This window comes from Propithecus coquereli, unplaced genomic scaffold (assembly GCF_000956105.1).
Source record: "Propithecus coquereli isolate 6110/MARCELLA unplaced genomic scaffold, Pcoq_1.0 Scaffold503, whole genome shotgun sequence".
In the NCBI taxonomy this organism is placed as follows: Eukaryota; Metazoa; Chordata; class Mammalia; order Primates; family Indriidae; genus Propithecus; species Propithecus coquereli.
Window position 1 is genome coordinate 2,204,475 of NW_012150875.1, and position 22,042 is coordinate 2,226,516.

General features: G+C 51.4%; 1 protein-coding gene across 1 annotated transcript in view; it reads left to right on the forward strand.

Moving 5' to 3' along the window:
- The window catches only part of CDH26 (cadherin 26), a 58,324-nt gene that overhangs the window by 30,121 nt on the left and 6,161 nt on the right, over window positions 1-22,042 (forward strand). Inside the window, exons 10-16 of the mRNA XM_012656473.1 lie at window positions 925-1,143; window positions 1,732-1,862; window positions 4,678-4,755; window positions 6,389-6,457; window positions 7,821-7,874; window positions 10,976-11,050; window positions 16,170-16,370. Of these exons, the coding sequence (XP_012511927.1) occupies window positions 925-1,143; window positions 1,732-1,862; window positions 4,678-4,755; window positions 6,389-6,457; window positions 7,821-7,874; window positions 10,976-11,050; window positions 16,170-16,370 (827 nt within the window). The remainder of the gene's footprint in view (window positions 1-924; window positions 1,144-1,731; window positions 1,863-4,677; window positions 4,756-6,388; window positions 6,458-7,820; window positions 7,875-10,975; window positions 11,051-16,169; window positions 16,371-22,042) is intronic.

Genomic DNA, 22,042 nt, shown 5'->3' on the forward strand with positions numbered 1-22,042 from the left:
GAGCCCTCCTGATCCACACAGGCAGAGAGTTTGGGAAGTGTGGGCTCCTGCAAAGTGTTGTCAGAGGAGGACCAGATGCTGAGCGAGGTGAAAGCAACCAGCGACCAGGGTCAGCAAGCATTCTCCTTTGTGCTTCCATCGGTGGGGTCTGTAGAGTGCCGCACGTTTTAAGTTGGAACTGTGTGCTCATGTTGCAGTTCCTAGTCCCAGAGCGTGTAGTAAAGCATTTCACCTGGTCCCGAAGGAGGTGTGGTCTTTGCTCTTGGTTTCCAGCAGGATATGGGGGGATCTCTAAGCCCCTGGGATGTCGTGGCGGACACAAGAGCCTGTTTACCTGGGTGACTGGGGCTGAACCACATAGGCACTGTGTGATTAGGGTGGGGACTTTTGGTCACACAGTAGCAGTAGACCACTGGAGAGGCCAGAGCCTGAGGTCAGCCATGTGGGAGGCCAACCAGGTTTACTGACCCAGCCCTGGTAAGGGCTCTGGACCCCACAGCTAAGGTGAGCTGCCCCGGGAGCACATATTCCGTATGTGCTGTCACTCACGGTCACCATCCTGGCTTCCTGGGGAGAGGGTGATGGGAAGCTCTGCGTTTGGAATTCCTCTGGAATCTGCCCTGTGTCCTGCTTCCCTGGCCTGATTTTCAACTGTACCCTTTTGCCGTAGCAAACCGGAACCGTCAGTATAACAGCTTTCAGTGAGTCCTGTTCATCCTTCTAAAGAATCCTTGAACCTGCAGGTGGTCCTGGGAACCCCTTAACTTGCAGCTGGTGTCAGAAGTGAGGGTGGTCTTGAGACTGTCCCTCCAACTTTGCACTTGGCTAACTGCGCACAGAGCCTCGGCCCACGGAGGGTGCTTAGTAAGTACATGTTGAGCAGATGAACAAATAAATGAGTGTGAGTTCCTTTTCCCTTTGCAGGTCGGTCAGTTGAACTTTTCATGTTGAGAAGCCTCCCACGTGGTAGCTACTCGGTGCCGCTCATCATTGGAGACAGACAGGGGGTCTCCCAGAGGCAGACTGTCCACGTGAGGATCTGTTCCTGCCCCGGTGGGTTCGCGTGTGTGGAACACTCACACGCAGGAGCAGAGCTCGTGGGGGCCCTGTCCTTGGCCTGCGTGGCATTCGTGGCTCTGGCAGGTCAGTGGTCAGCAGGGGCTGTCCTGGGACTGTGGCTCCTTTCCCCAGGCGTAGGCCAGGGTTACGGTGTTTGCTGGGGTGGGACGCAGCTGCTGGCAGGATTGGTGGGAGGCCTTTGAGCGTGACCTCTGGGTGCACCTGGGCTCCTACCCTCAGATCACATGTTGCCACCCTGGCCAGACGTGATCGTTGGCTGGCAAAAGCGATTCTACTCAATAAGCAGTCATTTGAACAGCGGAACCCATAGATGGGCATAGCCAAACGGTGGCCCTGCGTTTGTAGCAACCACGGGGTCAGCAATATACACACGTCTAGGCTTCTGGGCTTGGCGAGGCTAATAAGGACGCTTGTTTTTCCAAGAAATAATACAACATTACTGGCCAGGGACAATTAATTAATTCAACAAACAATTATCTAGCCCCTACTTGTGACCCCAAACTGTGTTAAACTCTGGAGCGACACAGATGGTTAAGACACAGTTTGGCCTTGTCCATTCATGGCTAAGTTATAAATTCACAGAACACGATCTTCTTGGAACCTCTGCTGTGGACGAGCTGGTCAATTCATTCCCCCTTTGTCTTGTCACAGTGGCTCTGCTTTTACTGCTGCGATGCTATTTTGCATTTCAACCCAAGAGGCGCAGATGCTCTCTCCTCAGTGACAAAGGCCACCAGACCCTGATTGTGTATAACGACGAGAGCAAAGCCACCTCAGCCCAGGTAGCAGAACGCAATGCTTGTGTCTTACAGCAATGAAGTCAGTAACACGTGGACATACAGCACGTACTTTCTCACCCCTTGCACCCCTCTTATTTCTTTACTCTAACGGGTATTTGAGTAACAAGTCAAAAAAAATTCCTGCAAAAATTGTCCAACTCAACTAAGTGGATTTATTGTTTCAGATCAGTGGTTCTCAACCCCGGGCAATTTTGCCCTCTAGAGGGTATTTGGCAATGCCTGGAGACAATTTTGATTGTCACAATTGGGAATGCTGCTGGCATCTCCTGGGTTGAGGCCAGGGATGCTGCCGAACATTCCACAACACACAAGACAGTCACAGAGAATTATCTGGCCCGTTGTCAAAAGTGCTGAGGTTGAGAAACCCGGCCCAGGGGAAGAGTGGTTTTTGCCAGATGGAGGCTCACTAAATGGAACTGTGTTCTGCTCACAGTTAAAAGAGTCTGAGCTGCCTTCTGGCCCTGGCCTGGGGTAGAGCGTGGCAGAACCCCCCACCCTTGTCCAGCAGGGCCGGTGGGAAGCTCACTGGTCTTGCAGGTTCAGGGCCTGGGTTCTGTTTCTGCCTTTGCATCTTTTTGGCTTCATCAAGCAGTTCACACCCTCATCTGTGAACCGGATGATAAAGTCAACCCACAGCCAGGCTATGGGTCACAGATGATGCTATGAAAGCACCTGTCACTCACGCCGACCGACACGGAGTAAGCGGCCGTGACCACTGGGTCTTTAAACCTGCAGCTTCTGGGAAAGAGGGGCTTTATCTCAGTCGTCCACGCAGCACCCCGGGCTGGGGTGGGGGGCGGTGACATGAAAGCCTCGTGAGCTCTCCTGTCTGTCTCCACCTAGAACTAAGAGGGATTGATCTGAAAAACGAAAGCAAAACAAACGTCAAAAGGAAATAGGTCTTTCGCACACAGAGGATTCGGGTTCCATTTTACACGTCCACCGACGGTTTTGTCCTGGAAGGAAGAGACGTGTTCAATAGAGTAGCACACTTGGGAAAAGCATCCAGTTAACTTTGCTGTTCTGCTCAGGTAAATAGAGAGAGGCGCTAAAACGTATTTGGTGTTTGAAGAAGCTGGTGCTAGAGCGTGACTCCAAGGGTTCTTCCTGCTGTTGTCTTCCCTGCCGGCGTGAAGGCAGGAGGGAGGTAGCAGCCTCCGACCTGCTCTGTGTGTGTGTGTCTGTGTGTGTGTGCACGCGCGTGTGTGCATGCATGCATGCATCTGTGCACCCCTGCAGGCCTCTGTGAGCCCTTCCTGGGCTGGACGTGAGAAGAAAGGAAGCGTGGTACAAACTCTCTAGGTCGCTGAAGCCCGTGGAAGGAACCCTCTCAGCCTAACATGAGAGCAGCAGCTAAGAGTTTCGATTTGTTTGTGTCATTTTAAGAAGGAAACCACCTTGACAGTCTTTGCGTAACAGATGGAATCCCTTCCCTTAGGCAGCGCCCCTGGCTCTGAGGCTCAACCCTGGACAGAAATGTCTCCTAGGCCTGGGGCTGGACCGCAGCCTCCATCTTGGTAAGGCAGAGCCAGAGCTGCTGAGCTTGCAGGAGACCAGCCCGAACGTCGCACTCCCCAAGCTCTGGCTCCAGTTGCAGCCAACATGGAAGAGGCTGGGGTGCCCTGGGTGCCTTTCCCATGGGCAGATGGGCAGCCGTCTCTGGGAGAGAGGAAGACGCCCCAGACACCGTGTGAGGAAGAAGGGACCTTGGGCATTGCGGGGCTGAGACCGGCAGGCTGGAGGGGACAAGACGGCACTGGCCACAGACCAGCAGCATCAGAGGGACAAGAGCCTCACCCAGGGAAAGGACATCTGTTCTCTTCCTGTATCAAAACGTCCTCCCCTTGTTGCCCGCTCACGGCGTGGGGCGCGTCTCCTTTCCTGCCCTGAGAACTGGGATCCAGAAAACCTGGGTTAGAGTCTGAATCTGTGATTTATCTGTTGCATAATCTAATTGACTCTCGGCTTTCATATATAAAGTTAGATTGATAGTGTTCTCTCTCTCTTAGGTTTATTGGACAATTTAATCAAATAGCGCAGGTAAGGTCCTGAGCACAGGACGGGGCGCTCATGTGATACACGGTGGCTGCCAGCGCTGGCATTGCCCGCAGTGATTACTGAGTATGTCTTTGTGACTATTGGCGAGTAAGGCCACCTCACGGTACACGCACTTAACCCGTCTAAACATCTTACCTGGATGTTCCAGCCCACACATGCATGTCCACTCACCAGGGACATTCTCTGCTCTTGGGAAGATGTCACCACTGGTTCCACCCACGTGGTCACATTCTACCACCTGATGGAGGGGACCTCTGGGACTGCATAGGTGCCTTCCCTGTATGTGGGAAGCTCGTGAGCTCTTGGCCAACACAAATCCAGCACCATGAAGATCTGAGTCCCTCGAGAATCAGTGTGTTGAGTGAGAAATGAACGAGACAATGCACAGAGCACCTCGCAACGGCGGTGACCCCAAGAGCCATCACCACGAGCCTTAGAAGAAGACAAGCTTTTAGATTCTGAGGTCTCCTGAAACAAGAGTCTTTTACTATCACTTTACACGAAACACTGGACACGAGAAACAACCTCCCAACGAGCAATTACCAAAGACAAACAGAAATAACATTCCCTTTCCAAACAAATCACTCGGATTTATAGGACAGGTGTTTTTCACCGTCTGGGTTTTTCCTGCAGTGGCGCAGACACAGTGTGTTTGGGGAAACGGCGTTCCTGGCTTTCTGATTTTATTTCTGCCTTCTGTAATTTCAGCCTGTCATATTTCTCTCCCTGTGTTCCGCAGACACAGTCAGATGTCAAGGGCCAGATGCCAGCTCTGCAGACACACACGGCCGTGGCGGGGGCCAAGCTGAGTGCTGAGGTAACGCGTCACTTATTTGCTCCTTGATTTTAAACGGAGAGGTGACTTTGCTGATGGTTTCCATGGCAGGGAACACCCTGCACGCTCCTCCCGCCCCCACATCCAGTGAGGACCTCCTGCAGGTCACTTGCCAGCCCAGCCCCCACCCGCAAAGCCCCGTGGTGCCCGCATCCTGACGCCCCTTCGCCTCCCAGCGGCAAAGCTCCCTCCTCTCTGTGGCAGTGCCAGCGACTCAGTGCTTCCAAACCCGTCCGTCCGGTGACACCTTCGTGCCTTTTTGCCATATGCATTCTACTTCCACTGGTGTGTTTTATAAACTATTGTTGTTTAAATGGACTTATGTCCAAATTCAGTACATTTATTTAAATAGGAAATTCTATAGGTTAAATATAAATAAGAACAAGTGTTACTTATATAAGGAGCAGGCACGTGTGAAAACACACACAAGAAATGAACACAGTAGCTCCGGGTGGATCGCGCCGCCTGCCACGGCTCAGGACCTCAGTGGGAAAGGCGGGCTGTGAAAGCCAGAGAGCAGGGGTGACACTTTCTCCTGGGTGTCCTCAGGGTGTGGAAAAGGAATTAAAAAGGGAATAATTTTCTTACCATGCAAGCCAATGTTATTTAAAAGCCTGTTGCCCAGCTGGCTAAATCTTCCCTTTCCGAAGTGGTCGGCGGCCCCCACTTTGGGCACAGAAAGTTAAGCCGGGACTGCGGGAAATGACTGAGCGGGCTGCTGGCCAGGGCGGGAGCGGGGCAGGTCCCCGAGTGTTCTGCTCACTCACCCTTTCCCGGCGAGGGCTGCCCTTCCCCTTCTGCTACAAAGACATCGCCTGGCTGGCGGAGCCCTCTCTGTCCTCCTCTTACCCAGCCTGTGAGCTTCCAGAGACGCCGCCCTGAGGAGCGCGCTGTGCACCCTGCACCCACGACCCCATGGGATCCTCACCAGAACCCCGCAGGGGTCGGGGGCGATCGTCCCTATTTTACAGGGCAGGAAACCCAGGCCCACCGGCTTCTTTTTCTCAGCAAGTCTTTGGATTCTCTCTGCAGAGTCCTGCAAATGTGAGATCGTCTGTGGTGACTGGTTAAATTAACCGCCATTGACACGCTTTCCCTAAGTGGTCACTTATGATTTGTCGGGTAAACTGATATTTTAAAACCTGCTGCAAAGCATGAAATATCTTTAGTAAAACCACTGTCAAGGTCCATTGCCTGCTTTATTTCCTTTGAAATTTTACTCCATCATGGAAGGGTCTCTATTAAAATAATGGAAACCCAAAGCAAAAATCGCCCACAGTCTCATCCCTGAATCTAAACCGTTTTACTTGCGAGTGTCACCTTCTAGATCTTGTCTGCAAGTCTGCTCGGTTTCCCAGCACCTGCGTCTCATGTAGACTGTGAGAGCCCGCGTGTCCACGTCACATCGCAGCCCGTCCCACCCTGCTCCGCCTGGTTTCCTCGCGTCTCCCCCACTTTCCTTCCCGACTCCCACTCTCCCTCCGTCTCATCAGACTAGCTTTTATCTGCCTGTGAGTCCCCGAGCAGGGCAGGCGTGGAAGGTCACACGTGTCTGCTTCTCTCCCGGCTGGTGGGAAATGCGTCTCCCGTGGGTAAATCCACATTTCTCCCCCAGGGTCTCGGTGACCTGCCGCCGTCAACAGCGGCTTCATCAGACCAAGTACGCTTCGCTCTGGGGACTCCGGTGAGTTGCAGGTGGTCACTCCCTGCTGCGGTCCTGTCACTAGTGACTGACAGTCGGTTCCCTCGAGAGGATCCTTCTGGAAGATTCTGTGATACTGTTAGAACAAACACATAGTCAATGACAATCTGAGAAGTGGGGCTTTTTCCAATCAACCATTTTTCCATCTGTCCAACTAGCTATTGTTAATATTATGATAGCTGGTAGCTGTTGGATTAAGAGTTTTTGTTTGATAGTCCTGATCAAATAGACACTTTCAGAACATCCACAATTAGATGTTTCTGCTCGTGGCCATCTAAGGGCAGCAGAGATGATCTGTGAGGTTAGGAGCACGTGACTCTGACGCTGACCGAACTCCCGCCGAGCGACTTCACGCTCCCCGATAGATGGAGCCCTGAATTCCCCACGCTATATGGAGATTCTAGAACTATGGCTTTGCTTTGTAAAATGATTTTTATGAAGTAATTTTAGACTCACAGAAGTTGCAAAATAGCAGGAGAGTTCCTGTGGCCCCTTCCTCCGCACCCCCAGGATAATATCTCACAGAACCTTGCTGTATTACCAAAACCAGAAAACCGACTTTGGCGGTACACTGTTAATGCAGGTATCAAACACAGACCTGATTTGGACTTCACCAGTTTAACTGGCTATTATTTTAACAAAAATCTACTTTCAGACATAGAATTAAAAGAGGTCATAGTCCAAAGAGCCATGGTATTGTGTTCAGTTTTTATGAGGAAATGCTTCTAAATATGAATTCGAGATCTCTGTAAATGTGTGTCTTTGCTCAGGCTACATCAGAGCAAAAATGTGCTGTTGTTTGTAGAAAGATGACACCACAAATCCACCACTGAAGGGCTTGTGCATTGATGGACATGTCCCTCTGGTCCTGTCAGGGCCAGCTGCATGGACACAGGCCCCGTGCTCAGATAGGCCCATGCTTGGTTCAATGTTTTACTGTTGCTATCTTGAAATTCTTAATTTTTGAACAAGAGGCCCATATTTTCTTCTTGCACTAGGCCTTGAAAGGTGTGTAGCTGGAACTGGGTCTTAGGGGTGGGGTGTGTCATTCGCATCTGTTGAGGTCGTGGTCATGGCAGAAAGGAAGTCTTACTGGCCACTTTCAGACCCAAGACAGAGGTTGTAAATCCAATATTCTCATTCTCCTCACAAAGCAACTACTTAATATAAAGCTCGTTCAGGGATTTCTGCTGTGTATACCTAGCTACACTGCTCTCATTAGAACTGCTAGACCTTTTATACAAAAATGAAATGCCATATGATTGTGACAATTTCTGGTTATGCATTTGCATCCTTTGGTATTTTATATGAAACTGATAAACACTTTATCCTTCTTAAATTTAAGGGCCATGGCGTACTCTTTGAGCCAAGAGGAGCGAAAAACAAATACTCTACTCCCGTAAGTACAGATGTAGATGTTACCATGAAGAGAATTACCTTATTGTCCTAATAGCTGCAGAAAGCCCTGAAAATCGGAAATTTGGAAGGGAAGAGGGGTAGTGTAAAGTATGCCCCAAATCCAAACAAACGGAGAAGTGAATGTGGAACGGATTAGAAGTAGCTAAGGCTCGGCTCCCTGGCGACCTGGAGGTGTGAGAGTCCTTCAGTCCCTGGCAAGTTCCTCCTGCGCCTCAGTTGCCGAGAGCTGGGTCAGAGGCTGCGTGTCTTCTCTGCGCCCCTTCGCAGACGTACAGAAGTTTTGAGCTAAGTAGGTCTGAGACAACATCTGGTCCATATTTTCCCTAAATATTTTTAGCAGCAGAATTCTTCTTTTCAAATGAGATCCTACAAAGAACTCTATTATCAAGAAAACAGATAAATTTTTCCTACTAGCAGTTTTGTTTGCGTTGACATTTATAACATATACCTATTATCAAAATAGCCAATAAAAATAGTGACTCTGATGAAAACAAAAAAAGGATGTTATCTTAGCACCTAATTCATTGCCTCACATTTTCGACTTGGTTTTTAAAGTACCAAGAAAATTTTGATATACACCAAAAAGAAATTCCAAATAGTAATAGTTTTTAAGTAGCACAATTTATAATAGGATTCTCTTTGATTAATCAAACATGGGACAAAAAGCTTTATCCATATTTCATAAAAGCAAATTAACACAGCATCCAAATTAACATATTGGAGTAGGGGGGCTCAAAAAGATGTAAACCATTTTATTATATTATAAAAGTAATATTATTATTGAAATAATTTGTAAATAATTACAATAAAATTCAGATACTCTTGCTGAAGTATCTTTGAGGAGTCGTGGACCCTAGAGACAGTCTGACACCAGTAACTGTGCCCAGAGAGGCCCAGAGAGGGGCAGTGACGCTCTCTCGGCCACGGTGGAGCCACGTGTAGCATGGGGGTAGGACTTAAAGTTGGCTCCAGGCAAAACTGCCCCCCAGGCTACCTCAGGAAGGAGCCAGGCTGGAGACTGACGTGCGTCTTCCTCCAGCCTGGCATGAACCACCGCGCTGACCAGGGAGCACCTGGTGAGAGACTTCGTGGCACAGAGTCTGGATCTTCAGCGTTTCCTCCGAGAGGCCCCCAGGGTTAAAACAGGATGTTGGCCAGGGCACATCTAAACCTAGGTGTCACAGCTACTACACACCTGGGCTACAAACCTGTACAGCCTGGGACGGGACTGAATACTGTAGGCAGCTGCGCCACAGTGATAAGGATTCGTGTATCTAAACATACCTAAACACAGGAGAGGTGTAGCAAAAATACGGCACTAAAATCTTACAGGACCACCGTAGTACATGAAGTCTGCGGTCTGTCGTTGGTTGAAACGCTGTTACGCCATGTATGTATGCACGCGTATATAGACGGGCACACACAGGCAGTTGATCCTTGAACTGTGGAGTCCACTTATATGCAGAACGTTTTTCCACCTCTGCCACCCCTGCGACAGCAAGACCAGCCCCTCCTCCTCTTCCTCCTCCTCAGCCTACCCAGCGTGGAGATGATGAGGATGAAGACCTTTACGATGACCCACGTCCACTGGATGAAAGTCAGTGTAGCTGCTCTTCCTTATGAGTTTCCTAATGACGTTTTCTTTTCCCTAGCTTACCTATTGTAAGAGTACAAGTATGTAATACATATAACACGCAAAATATGCGTTAGTCACCTATTTGTTATCAGTATGGCTTCTGGTCAACAGTAGGCTATGAGTAGTTGAGTTTTGGGGCAGTCCGGAGTTATAGGTGGATTTTCGACTGTGCAGGTTGAGCACCTCTAATCCCTGTGTTGTTCAAGGGTTGATGATGTATGTACATGTGTATGTGAACGTGTGTGAATGCATGTATATGTATCTAGGCATCTGTGTGTGCGTCTATATGTGCATGTGTACAGGTATGTGTATATATAGCCTCATGGACATATAAAATTGACAAGATTTCATCATTTTTTACATGTGTCTTCCAGAATCCAGTAAGTATCTCTAAACCTAGGAAAGACCAGAAATCAACTCAGCCATAAAGGCCACCAGTGATTAAATACACAAATTGTATCATGTCACTCTCCAGTTTAAAACTTCCCTATGGCTAGCCATTGTCCCCGGGATAAAGTCTACAACATTATGACCTTAAGGTCCTCTGAGCCCCTCTGTCATCTGGCCTCTGCTCCCACCCTGGCCTCTCTGGGCCCCATGTAGAACACACAGAGTTCCCTCCCGGCCCAGGCCTCTGCTGTCCCTTCCGCCTGGAATTCCCTCCTCCTCTGTGGCCCGTCCACTTCCTTCTCACTTTGCTTCTCCTCCTGAGAGGGCTCCCTGGCCCCCACTGGGAGAGGGACCTTCCTATAGCTTCCTTTGCTGATCAGTCTTACGTTTCTCGCCAGTCTTGGGTGCTGGTCTTGCACCTGCCTGAGCCCAAGCGCGAGGCCCTGGGCGCCTGGCTGGACTCCACACTGGCCCCGACTTGCAGGATTCAGTTGTGGGTTCTGTGGACTCCCGGGTGGCCACTCCATGTGGTAGACGCTGAGCCTGTGTCCTCAGCCCTTTGACAGTGCCCGGAGACCTAGATCCACAAACACTTGCCACGCAGCACGTGCCCGCCAGTGATCTCCCGTGAGCACGACGTGCCGCTGGCTCCGGGCAAGGTTCAGAGGGTGGGGGGAGAGGAGGCGGAAGAGCCGGAGGAAAAGCGCAGTCCAGGGCACAGGGCGTGGGCAGGGCTGCCGACACGAGCCAGCCTGCTGCCGGATCGAGTCTGTGGAGCAGCCCTGAGCCCTGCGGGCCAGGCTCGCTCCGGGTTCCTCCTTCCCTGGTGGGCGTTGGAGGGTCTGGGTCTAGCACTGGGACCTCGCAGGGCCTCTCCCCTCGCCCCAACACAAAGAGGTGAAACGTGAGCAAATGGCCCTGCCCCGGCCCTTTACCTCCGAGAGAGCTGTGCGGAGTCCGCCCCGTCTGTGCTGGGGGCCGTTGACATGGCGTGGGTGTGGTGGAAGGGACAGGGCTCCTCGGTGGTGCTAGGGTTCTACCGGTTTGCTTTGCAGGTCTACCCAGGTGGCGCAATGCCCAGGAGACTGCTGGCCCCCGTGGAAGGAAGGATAGAGGAGACACTGCGTCAGGTAGGGACAGCGCCCCTCATCCTGTGCGTGGCCTGCTGGTTCTGTGTCCCCACTGTGCTCCAGGCTTGACCCGGGGACTCTTCCTCCTGAATCACTGTATCAGCTTAGGCTGCCACAACAAAATGCTATGGCTTACAAAACAGGAATCCATTGTCTCACGGTTACGGAGGCTGGAAGTCTGAGATCAGGGTCAGGTTCGGGGGAGGGCTCTCTTTCTGGCTTGTAGACGGCCACCTTCTTGCTGTGTCCTCACATGGTGGGGGGCAGAGAGACAGACCAGGCGCTCTGGTGTGTCTTCTTAGTAGGACACTAATCCCGTCATGAGGACCCCACCCTCATGACCTCATCTGAATCTAATTATCTCCCAAAGGCCCCATCTCCAAATACCGTCACATTAGGATTGGGGCTTCAGCATATGAATTTGGGGGAGGGCGGTCATGATTCAGTCCGTAACAATCACTTTCATGGGAATCCTCCTTCTGGGGCTGCTCTGCAGAACCCAACTCGAGGCAGAATGAGAAGGTCTTTTTCTGCAAAGTAGTGAACAATGAGGTCGGACTGTGCGGAAGGGGGTTATCAGGCAAGACTTTGATGCCAGACGTATCCTGGAAGGTTGCTCAACATGGCTACCCTGGGCAAACCCATGGGCAGGTTTATGGAAGGAGCCAAGCGGGTCCCCACGCTGGAGGCTCGGAGGCTCTGCGTGTCACCGCACAGGGAGGGACGCACACAGAAGCGGCACCGGCGGTCTGAGCCTGAGGAGCTGCACGTGTTGCAGGGAAGCCGGGACTCAGACCCATGACATAAGACGCACAGAAGGAAGGTGTAAATGTGGCAGTCTCTGTCCGTCAAGACATTTTATTTGACAAACACACGTATAATACTCACTTCGTTCCAGACTTCGTTCTGAGTGCTCGAAAGACATTAACTCTCAGTCCTCACATCACCCGCCAGGGCAGGTACTGTCATATTCCTTTATATAAAATGAGAAAACTCAGGAACAAAGACCTTAGGTCACGTGTCCAAGGTCACAGCTGTAGAAAGCGCTAGATTTGGGGCTCAGATGCAGGCAGTTAGGTCCAGGGCCTCGGCACTTGAGGGCTCGTTGCAAAGCAGCAGTCCCAGGCCCAGCTCTGGAGCCCCTGCATTAGGGGCCTGGGGAGCTCGTCAGGGCCTCTGACTTGAGGTCCTGGGACCCCGTTTTGTGAAACCCGCTAATGTGCCTGTGCTCTGGCTGTCAGAGCGGACACGGGACAGACAGGGCCGCCGGCACTGAGGCCGGGGGAGGAGACCCCAGACAGTGTCAGGGTGTGGAGTCACTGCCTGGGATCTCCCCGGGGTCAGCTCCCCCTGGTTGTCATCACAGTCCCCAGGGTGGGAGCTCCAGCTCCACGCCTCACTGACAGCCCTGGCTCCTGCTCTGGAGTCCTGCAGAATGGCTGATGCCTCGTGTCTGCTGGGACATAATGCAAATGTTCTCTCCAAGACCAGAAGCTGCCCTAGAGCCAGACTAGCCAGGCTCCTGGGGGAGGGGGCTGTGCGCCCATGGGTGGGGCTGCAGGAGGCTTCGCCAGGCCCTGGTCGCTGGTGAGGAAGTCAAGGAGTGAGCGGCAGAGAAAGATCTGCCTGTGCATCTCTCCCTGAGCAGACAGCAGCCCCCCGGGAGGGCAGGACTGTGTCATTACTGGTGCACGACACATGGTCACTGAAGGAGGAGTGGATGAAAGAACCTTCCTTCACTACAGCCCAAGGAGGCAGACAGATCCGAAAAGGGAGACTCGCAGACGTTGCCCCAAGTGGTAAAGCTGGTGGGGGAGGGGGCACAGGTTGGCCGACTCCAGACGGCCCACCTGATCAGTGAGCAATATACTGGGGAAGTCTCTTCTCTCTGCGCCTTAAATTTCCATCTATAAAGTAGGGTAGGGACAGTCCACTACATTCTCAGGGATGACGCTGTGCACAGATGAGACCACGTGGCTACATACAGGACATGGTGATCATGACATAGTGTCTGGCTTACCCATCGTCACGTGTGCACGCACACACACGGAGCTCCTGCCAAGTAGAGCGCGTGGATGGGGCGCAGGTCCCACCCAGGGGGCAGCAGGAGAAGGCTGCGTGGTGGCCGGGGACCCCCTCCGCCCTCTGCCAGGCAGGCAGGCAGCTTTATCAGGGAGAGCTCCGAGCTCTGCGCCTGGTGGTGTGAGAGGAGGAAAAAGCAGATTAGAAGGCGCAGCTCTTTCCCCGCGAGCCCACTAGCCTAGCTGGTGGTTTCTGATGAATTACTGATCTCATGCAGCTTCCGCTGGATTGGGCTGCAGAAACCCACTGCTCTGCCGTCCGCCTGGGGGGGTTGGGGTGGAGTCCAGGCAGCCCAGACCCACTGCACAGTCTGAGGCTCTGCGCACGCCAGGCCTGTCGTTGCTCACCCAGTCAGCTTCACCGCGGGACGTGCCGGGACTCCCAGCGCCTTGGCCGGGGCCGTGGATTCGCTTGTTAGCTGGCGAGAGCTTCCCCCCCTCCCCAGCCCAGCACCCCATGCCATGTGGTCACGTGGTCGTACGGTGACTGCAGTCCCCAAATAAGCAACCCAGGCGGTAGACGGGTGCACAGGTGAGTGGTCTTACCCTTACCTGTGGGCACCAGGCCTGACGTGTCATAGACACAGGGCTGGGAGATGCTGTTTGCCACTAAACGGAGGGCCTGGGAAGGGCTCCTGCTGTGACCCGGAGGCAGGTGGAGACAGTTGCTGCCAGAGCCAGTGGGTGGGCTGAGGGCTGGGGAGCCGAGTGGCCCCCTCAGAATGGGGACAGGCATGGAGTCTCGGGGACCCCTCAGCTGCACTTCCCAGGCCTCCCCCACCTCCCCAACCTCGGAACTTTGGGTTCCGAGCCCTCAGAGCCGACTGTCTTCAAGCTCTGGGTGAGTTCCCCACCCGGGAATCCAGGCAGCTGCTGACGGGTTAGAGGGTCCCACCAAACCCACTCCCGCCAAGGCTGGCAGAACTGGGGTCAGAATCGCCCCCTCAGGGATGTTAGAAGGTAAACAGGCTAAAGCCGCCCTCCCTTCCTTCCTTCCACCAACATACTGAGTCACTTAGGACAGGAAAATCCAGAAAAGTCTTCAGAGAGGCATCTTGGGCCCTGAACGATGAGCTGGAGTTTGCCGAGTGGAGGTTGGCAGGTGGGGACGGTCATTCATGGAGAAGTGGACAGCAGGTGCAGCCGCCAGGAGGACAGTCCGGAGGGGATGTGCAGAGGTGAGGGTAGGAAGACGGCCCTGCCGGGTGACAGGGCCGGCACCCTGTGGGGCTGGAGTGTGTCTGGGTTTTGGAGGCTGAGGACTGCTCCTGAGGGCTTTAGGCAGAGCGATGTCGGAACAGATCCGAGGCCCAGAAAGTGTCTCTGGTGCTTGTGCGCAGAGTGGACGAGAGGCAGGAGGGGTCGGAGAGAGGCTGGGAGGGGCGAGAAGTCGGCTGTCAGGAGGGAAAAGTCATAACCCTGCGTGAGAGTGGCTTCGTGCAAAGACCGCCCGTCTCCGGCGGATGTCACGGTTCAGATGGGTGTCCAGGAGCCTTCCAAGCGGGAGGCAGGGCCCAGGCTCCGTCTGCCTCATGGCTCTGCCACCATTAGAACCTGGAGACGGGGCTGGAGGATGGCAAAGAGAGAGCAGAGGCTCTTGGGGAGGCCAGCCAGGCTGCGTAAGTGTCCCCACGGTCACTTTTCTCCAGCTGTGCTCAGTCACGTGACACTTTAACTGACAGGCGGGAGACGCGGCCTTGCGGGGTGCCCAGGAAGAGCAGAAAGTGAGTTTGGTTAACTCCTGGCCACTCTCCGCCCCACGCTGGAGATAGGGCTTGACCTAAGGTGTTGGCCACGGGGCTGGAGAAGAGGGGACCCAGGAGGTGACCAGCAGTGTGGCTGAGCATCCGCGGGGCAGTGGGGGACAACTCGAGGTTTCGAGCTTGAACAGCCGGGCTGTTTGGGGTGTCACGATGTGAGCCGAGCTGGAGTTTCACAGACTTCAGTCTTTCTCTCACTGCGGTCACTGTCTTGTTTTGAGCCACTCGCTGTCATTTCCCTAAAGCCTTTCTGCACAGCGGCTCACATTTGAATGAACTTTTTGCGTTACTGTCAGCTAAACAATGGTGTTTGTGAAATCCTGGAGTCAATGTGCTTGTCCTTGTTTTAAAATGTACATTACAATGGCTGTCTGTTCAAATAAATAGGTGTCCCGGTACCATCCAAAGTCCTCTCGTATGGCAGGGCCAGAAAACCTCCCGGAAAGGGTTAAGTCACTGCAGGGCAGCTCTGCCTTTGCAGCCTGAGGACAGCCCCAGACCACATGTCTTGCTGTGTTCCCACAGAACTTACAACAGTGGGTGGTGGCTGGATTTGTCCCCAGGCGGTCACAGGGTCTGCACACTGCCCTGGAGGACACTGAGGGAGGGGAAGAGGGGGGAAGCAGGTTCGAGGAAGAATGAGGAGTTTCAAGGGTGTTGAGTCTGAGGTCCCTGTGCACGTCCTTGTGGAGCTGCCCAATGGTCGGTAGGAATTCCGGCTCTGGATGTGACCGCAGAGAGTGTCCTAGGTGGTGATGGTGATTGGTTTGGGGACAGATGAAGCTATGGCTGCAGCATGCACCTGGCAAACCAGAGAGTAGTGGTTTGAGGAGCGATGGGGGTGGAAGCGATGCAGAGTGGTGACCCCCCTCCTTAGAAGGCGGCCATGAAGTGCAAGCAGAATTGACGCAGAAAAGAGGGGACAGTTGTCCCAAATGAGGATCCAGGGGAGTCCCAGGCTGGGAGGCGTCCAGGGCACAGGAGGGGTAGGAGGACCCCAAAGAGTGGATCTGCAAGAGGGCGGAGGAGGCAGGGCCCCTGGCCTACCACCTGGGACGGCCACCACCCAAACGGTCACAGTCCCTTCCCAGAAATTAGCCGGAGACGGACAGTGGTCTCTTCCTCCCCAGCCCGCCTGCCATCTCTGAGTCTGCAGACGCTCCCGAGACAGCGGGGCCTTGGGTGCTGCCGCCACCGACGCCGGATCCTCAGATCACGCCCAGGGGAAGCTGCGTGGGAGGCGCGCACACTTACCCGCTCTCTCCCGCCTCTCCGCAGAAGCTCCGTGCCGTGGACGTGCAGGAAGATGACGGCGGCTGCCAGCCCCACGTCTACCTGGAGGAGGGAACGAGCGCAGGGGCCCCGTCCCTCAGTTCCCTCGCTGTCTCGGAGCAGGAGCTGCCGCCCGACGTGCTGGACTACCTGGGTTCGAAAGCTGCCGCACTTGGGGAGATGTATTCCCAGCGAGGCGTCTCTTCCGTAAACGATGCCTATTTTGGAGAACTGGACCCATTCGAGGAGGGCAGTCACTAGCCACTATTCAGGGATTTTTTTTTCTGCCTTTGTTCTTATTTTTAATAACTTCCCAGTCCTAGGATGAGGACGAACTCTTAGTCTGGTTTAAATGCTTTGATATTCTCAGACCAGCCATCTCAAACCAAAGCAAAATAGCGGGTTGTACTTTATTAAAATTTGGTTGGTCGGATTTTCTAAACAAATTTGAATTTAGTTGGATTATTCTTTGCTTCCCTTAGCAGCCTAGCGCTGAGGGTAAATGAATGTAATCTGTAGATTACCCAGCTCTCTGGCAACACTGGGAAATGTAAAAATGGATTTAAAAGGTCATTTATATTTCGACAATTATGATTCTGCTTCGGTCGAAGTGAAAAAAATAGGTGAATAGGGAAATGTTTTCTAGAACATTCATAATCAATACTTTTAGTGATCTTTTTTAAAAAAAATGCTGGTCCCTTTTCACATGTGGGTTAGATAGATAAAATATGTTCTCTTGAGAGAAATGATTATGCTTACAACGTTATAAGCAGTACACGCTTTAAAAAAAAAAGGAAGAACTGGCATAATATAACTTGCATTAAGTAAGTAAAGGGAATTTAGGAGACTTTGAATGAATATGTTCTGATTACATTTTTATCTTATACAAAACTGCAAACTGTAATTGGTTTTTCTTTGTCCACTTATTGCTAGTGTAAGTTGCAAGGGATGGTCTTTTTTAAAAGTCTTAAAAATTTTTATATGGTAGGACGTGTGCCCCATAAATAGTTTTCTTGTCTGAATAATAGATAAGAGTGAGTCTGACTAAGCAAAGTTTAAAACGCTACCAGGACACTTCGGTGTGTATGTTGGATATCTGAAACCCTGCAGCCACATCTAAAAACTTTTATGTAACTAACGAGCATTATCTTTTGTGACTGTCCTCTCACGTGCCTGAGGATACACCTGTGCTGTTGTTATCCATCAATGGGGAGTTTTAGCTCAGAGTTAGAACTTTCCCCTTCGTTCTGAAGCAGCCGCGCAAATGCTTACTTTCAGATCGCAGCTGTCCGTACGTAGGGACTTCATTCATTCTCTAGTGCTCTGGGCAACCAATAAAGAAGAAAAACCATATCTAAAGCATTGGAGTGTCTGAATCTGACACGTGAGTGTGTAGAACAGCTGTGCTAATACTGGCATGATTCAGAGCAGAGTTCAGGATAAAGGTAATTTTTTAGAAAAATATACTTTTAAGTCTGAATTGTTGGCAGGGGTCAGTTGGTGGTTATCAGACCTTCCATATTTGCCTTATCACCATGAGGCAAATCTCGCCCACCATTGGTTCTTCTAAATAAAATTTTATTGGCACACAGCCTCACTCATTTGCTTAGGTATTGCCTATGGCTGCTTTTGTGCTCCAGCAACAGAGCTGAGCATTTGCATCAGAGACTGCATGGTCCACGTTTTACAGAAAAAGTGTGGTTAACCTCTTCCCTAAGGCACTCTTTTTGGGAACTCCACATCCTATCAAACATATTAAGATGTAGACATACCCTGCGTTAAAAACAGACACATTGCCATGCACATTTTGAAAGGTTTTAAGTAAGTTTGCTTTTGGCTACGGTAACTCGTTGAACTTACTACTGGCTATGAAACCTTGGCAGTTGTGGTGCTTATTTGAGGATTCTTGCATTATGAGATACTCACCAACAAATTTTTTTTCAAAAGTAACATAATACTTGTGAAATATTCATGAACACCAAATTTAACAATTAAGGAGAAGAACAAAATGTCGTATTTTGTAGCTATTTAATTAGACATTTATTAATTTTGATTTTTGGGGGTTTTCTGATTGTATTTTAAAGCCAATAATTTTTTTTTCACATCTTGACCATTTTAATAGGCCTCAGGCTTTGGGGTTATAGCGTCCAGTGGAATAAATGGCTGTATTAGCATCTTCGTGAAGTATATGATACTTCAGCCTGTCCCTTTAGATGCAAGTTTACATTGTATATTATCAACTTCTCCAACTAACGTCTGCAGGAAACATTCCTGGATATTGGCTGGTTCCTCCCACAAGTGCTTTCTCAAGTCTGTCTATGTGCCTAAAAAAGGTTTCCACTGAAAATGTCAGCACCAGCAGGTTTTGGTGAAACTTGTTAGCCTCCAATGGAATTCACACATACTCATAAATTAAGTCAGTTCTTGCTAATGGCAATGAAGGGGGAATAAAACACAAATAGTAAATATTTTCAGGGAAAATGTGATTTTATTAAGAACATTAACCTCTAAATTACTTAGCAATCCAAAGATCGCTTCAGTCTCAGAAGTTAAATATTTACTTTGCATTTCATCAATTTTGGTTTTCATGCACAATAACAATCTCATTGGTTTTATAAAGCTTTTCATCTGAAATGTTTGTCTTGCTCACTTTTATGATTTACTAAACAGAAGACATCTCGGTTGTTAAACTTTCCTTTTCCCAAGTGAAACGCTGACCAGGGAGACCTCATTTTATGTCCCCATGAAGTAGACTTAGCAACAGTCCCCTCACAGATGACCGGTGGCAGCCATCAAGGAAACCAAGACAGTGCCAGGGAGAGGATGTTCTGAGATTATTCCCCCTCATCGGAGACTTTTTCCGTGTGGCAGAGAGTGCAAAGCTTGTCAAGTTTTGCCTCGTCTGAAATGCGTGTGTCCAGGGCCACACACATCTGCCATGAAGGAGGAGGAGGATAAAGAATTCTGGAGCTATAAAAACATAGTCCTTTAACTTTTCCCAACACAAACACACCAGTACTGAGAATTGATGTATGAGGCCGCAGAGACTGCTGATTGCTCTAATATGTGTTACCTTCTTTTCTTCTGTAAAAGAACCCTGAATTCTTGCTGTGCACATGTGGTCCCAAATGGGAGTGATGTTTCCCATCCTCCATCTCTGCTGGGTAAGGCCGTGTGTCTGAATGCTGGCCAATAGGAGGCAACGTCCAGGAAGTGTCCTTGAAGCGTGGAGATGTGTCTGTCTCCTCCGCCTCTTCTGGGCACGAGAATATGATGGCCAGAGCTGGGGCAGCCATCCTGTGTGTTGCCATCAGAGCTGATACATGATGTGGCAACAGGATAGAAGGGACAGGGCTCCCTGACACCATAGACCTCCACTCCATCCCTGGACCACCTTATACTAGATGCAAAATAGGGGAGAATTAAATGTGGCCAAATCTAATCTTATACAAAGTACAGAACCTAGAGGAGCGAGCTATGAGTAGCAGAACTTAAGCATGTGGCATTGGCTTAACGAATGTGTTCAGGTGGCAGAGACTCAAATATTGTGGGCTAGAGAGCTGGCGGCCCTTGTTACACAGAAACAAAGCATTTGAAAAAAAGGCCCCTGTTGTTTTTTGAAAAGCAGCCCATGTCCTGAACAAGCATTGAAGTAGGAATGGCAGGAGAAATTCATAACAGAGAAAAGCATTAGCTGCTTCTCAGTGCTTTCAGCAGCGATGTACGAGAGAGAGACGGACTTTGGCTGCTGCTGGCCAGTGCCCGAGCGGGAACGAGAGGAACGGCAGCTGTGCTGATGGAGACGCTCTCCGCCCGCGGTCTGCAATCTAAGCCGACCGAGCGCTTGGTAATTTGGAGCCTTGCAGGGTTGAAAAAAGCACCTGCTGCGTCTCTCAAACTACATCGGTCACAGGAGTGGTTTCTGCAAACAGCGTACTTGGCAGAAAATGAAACCAGTGCTGCCGTCCTCCCATTTGGAACTTCGTGTCAAAAGCCATTTTAAGGGTGTTGCCTTTCCAGCCAAGCCCGTTGCCTCTGAGGGCTCAAGGTGGGCGCGGTCACGCTGAGAGAGGCGGCGTCGGAACAGCACAGAGGCCCCGAGGAAAGGGCCAGAATCTTCGGTGCTATAAACTGTGTCTTTGCAGACAGAGCTCACCGTGAACAAGTAGGTCTGAAATCTTTATGTTTTTGGAAACACAGTTTTGCCAAAGAAACCACAAGCCTGGCCTACAAAAAGCTGTGACGATTTAACCCCAAAGCAATATCTGGAACCACCAACCTGAGAAACAAGAAGCAAACTGCAGGCGCCGTGCGGCCCGGGAAAGCACACCCTCGGATGCCACGTCGGGGGTGGCGGCGCAGATGGAGCGGGGAAGACCCTCCAAGAACACAAGGTCGGGCCGTGACGCCGCGGCTGCAGAGGGAGGCTCTACTCTTCCTGCCACCTGGGATTTGCTCGCGCGTCTGGGCGGTGACGACCGTCAGCCGCCAGCTTCCACGTGGGAGTTTTTTCGCAGCTATCTTGTTCTCACTCACCTCCCTCATGTTGGGGTATTAAGAACAAATAACTTATTATTTAGTTCGTAGGTTGTCAAACCGCCGACAGCCTCATTCGAATCCCCTGCAGAGGACTGTGCTCCGCCTGGGATCCTGGATCTTGAGCCAGAGGCAGCGACTGGACGCGATTGTCCTGGGGGCAGGAGGCGAGTGCGGTCTGCGTGGGGGAAGGAAGGCACAGATGGCCATCTCTCCTCTCCCGCATTATTCCTTCTTTCCTTAGTCCTAAGAAATGAAACCTCTGAGTTAGCCAGGCTACGGCTTTCTCAAACGGAAACTACACTTCCCAGCCTTCCTTGAACTAGACGCGACCAGGGGCCTAAGTTCTGGCTGGCGGGGTCTACACTGCAGCAACGGAAGTGGGCGTTCCGTGCGAGTTCTAAGAAGGGTCCCTAGGAGAGCAGCCTGCCTATGTCTGTCCCCGCCTCACTTCCTGCAGGGCGGGTGCGGACGAGAAAGGGGACTGTAAGGACGGCTTGGGAAGGGAGCTGGCCCGCGGTGGAAAAACGTGGTAGAAGGAGCCTGAGTCCCTTACCCTGGCGGGACAGAGAGCCCGGGTAACCACATTGGTATTTCCTACAGCACCGTGTCCTGTCATTCCTAGTCAAACTTGGTACCAATTAGCCCAAGTCATATGACCTAAAAAACAAGCCAATACATAGAAAAACCATTGATGTATAAATGTACGTTATACTTCAGAGTAATGACCTTGACGAGTTAAGTTTATGCACTGAGCAGACTTTTTCCGTTACCTTCTAACAAGTATTTGTGTGATCAGTGGGTTTCACACTTATGCCATGCCGCATTATTGCTTACTGTATTTCTAAAATTCTTCTCAAAAATGGCTGTCTCTGCCCCGTGGCATATCCTTTCAACTATCCTTCCCTTTTTTGTTGTTCCCGGTCACACAGTGTCATTTGGAGCGTGGATTTGATTTTTGGAAACTGCCAGAAGGCTTTTATTGCCTCGCTGGGCGAGCAGGTGAGCGACCGGCCTCAGTGGTACCATCCCGCTGGGAGCAGGTGTTGCGGAGCAGAGACGGCGCTCACAGCCTGCGTCCAAGGCGGATCCCGAGTGGACCCGTGAAAGGGTTGGGCCTCGGGCGCCCCGGTTTTCAGTGACCGTCCGACGCGCTGAGAGAAGAAACGCTGAGCAGCAGAGTGGACGTGGGTCCGGACTGGGGCCCTGGGCCAGCCTGCCAGTCCCCAGCACCCGCCTGCCGAGCACTCACTCCAGGCCGATGTGTGCTTTTCACCAAAGCACCTTTGAGCCACCGCTCGAAAGAGTCTGAAAATAGAATAAGATAATTAGGAGTTGCTCGC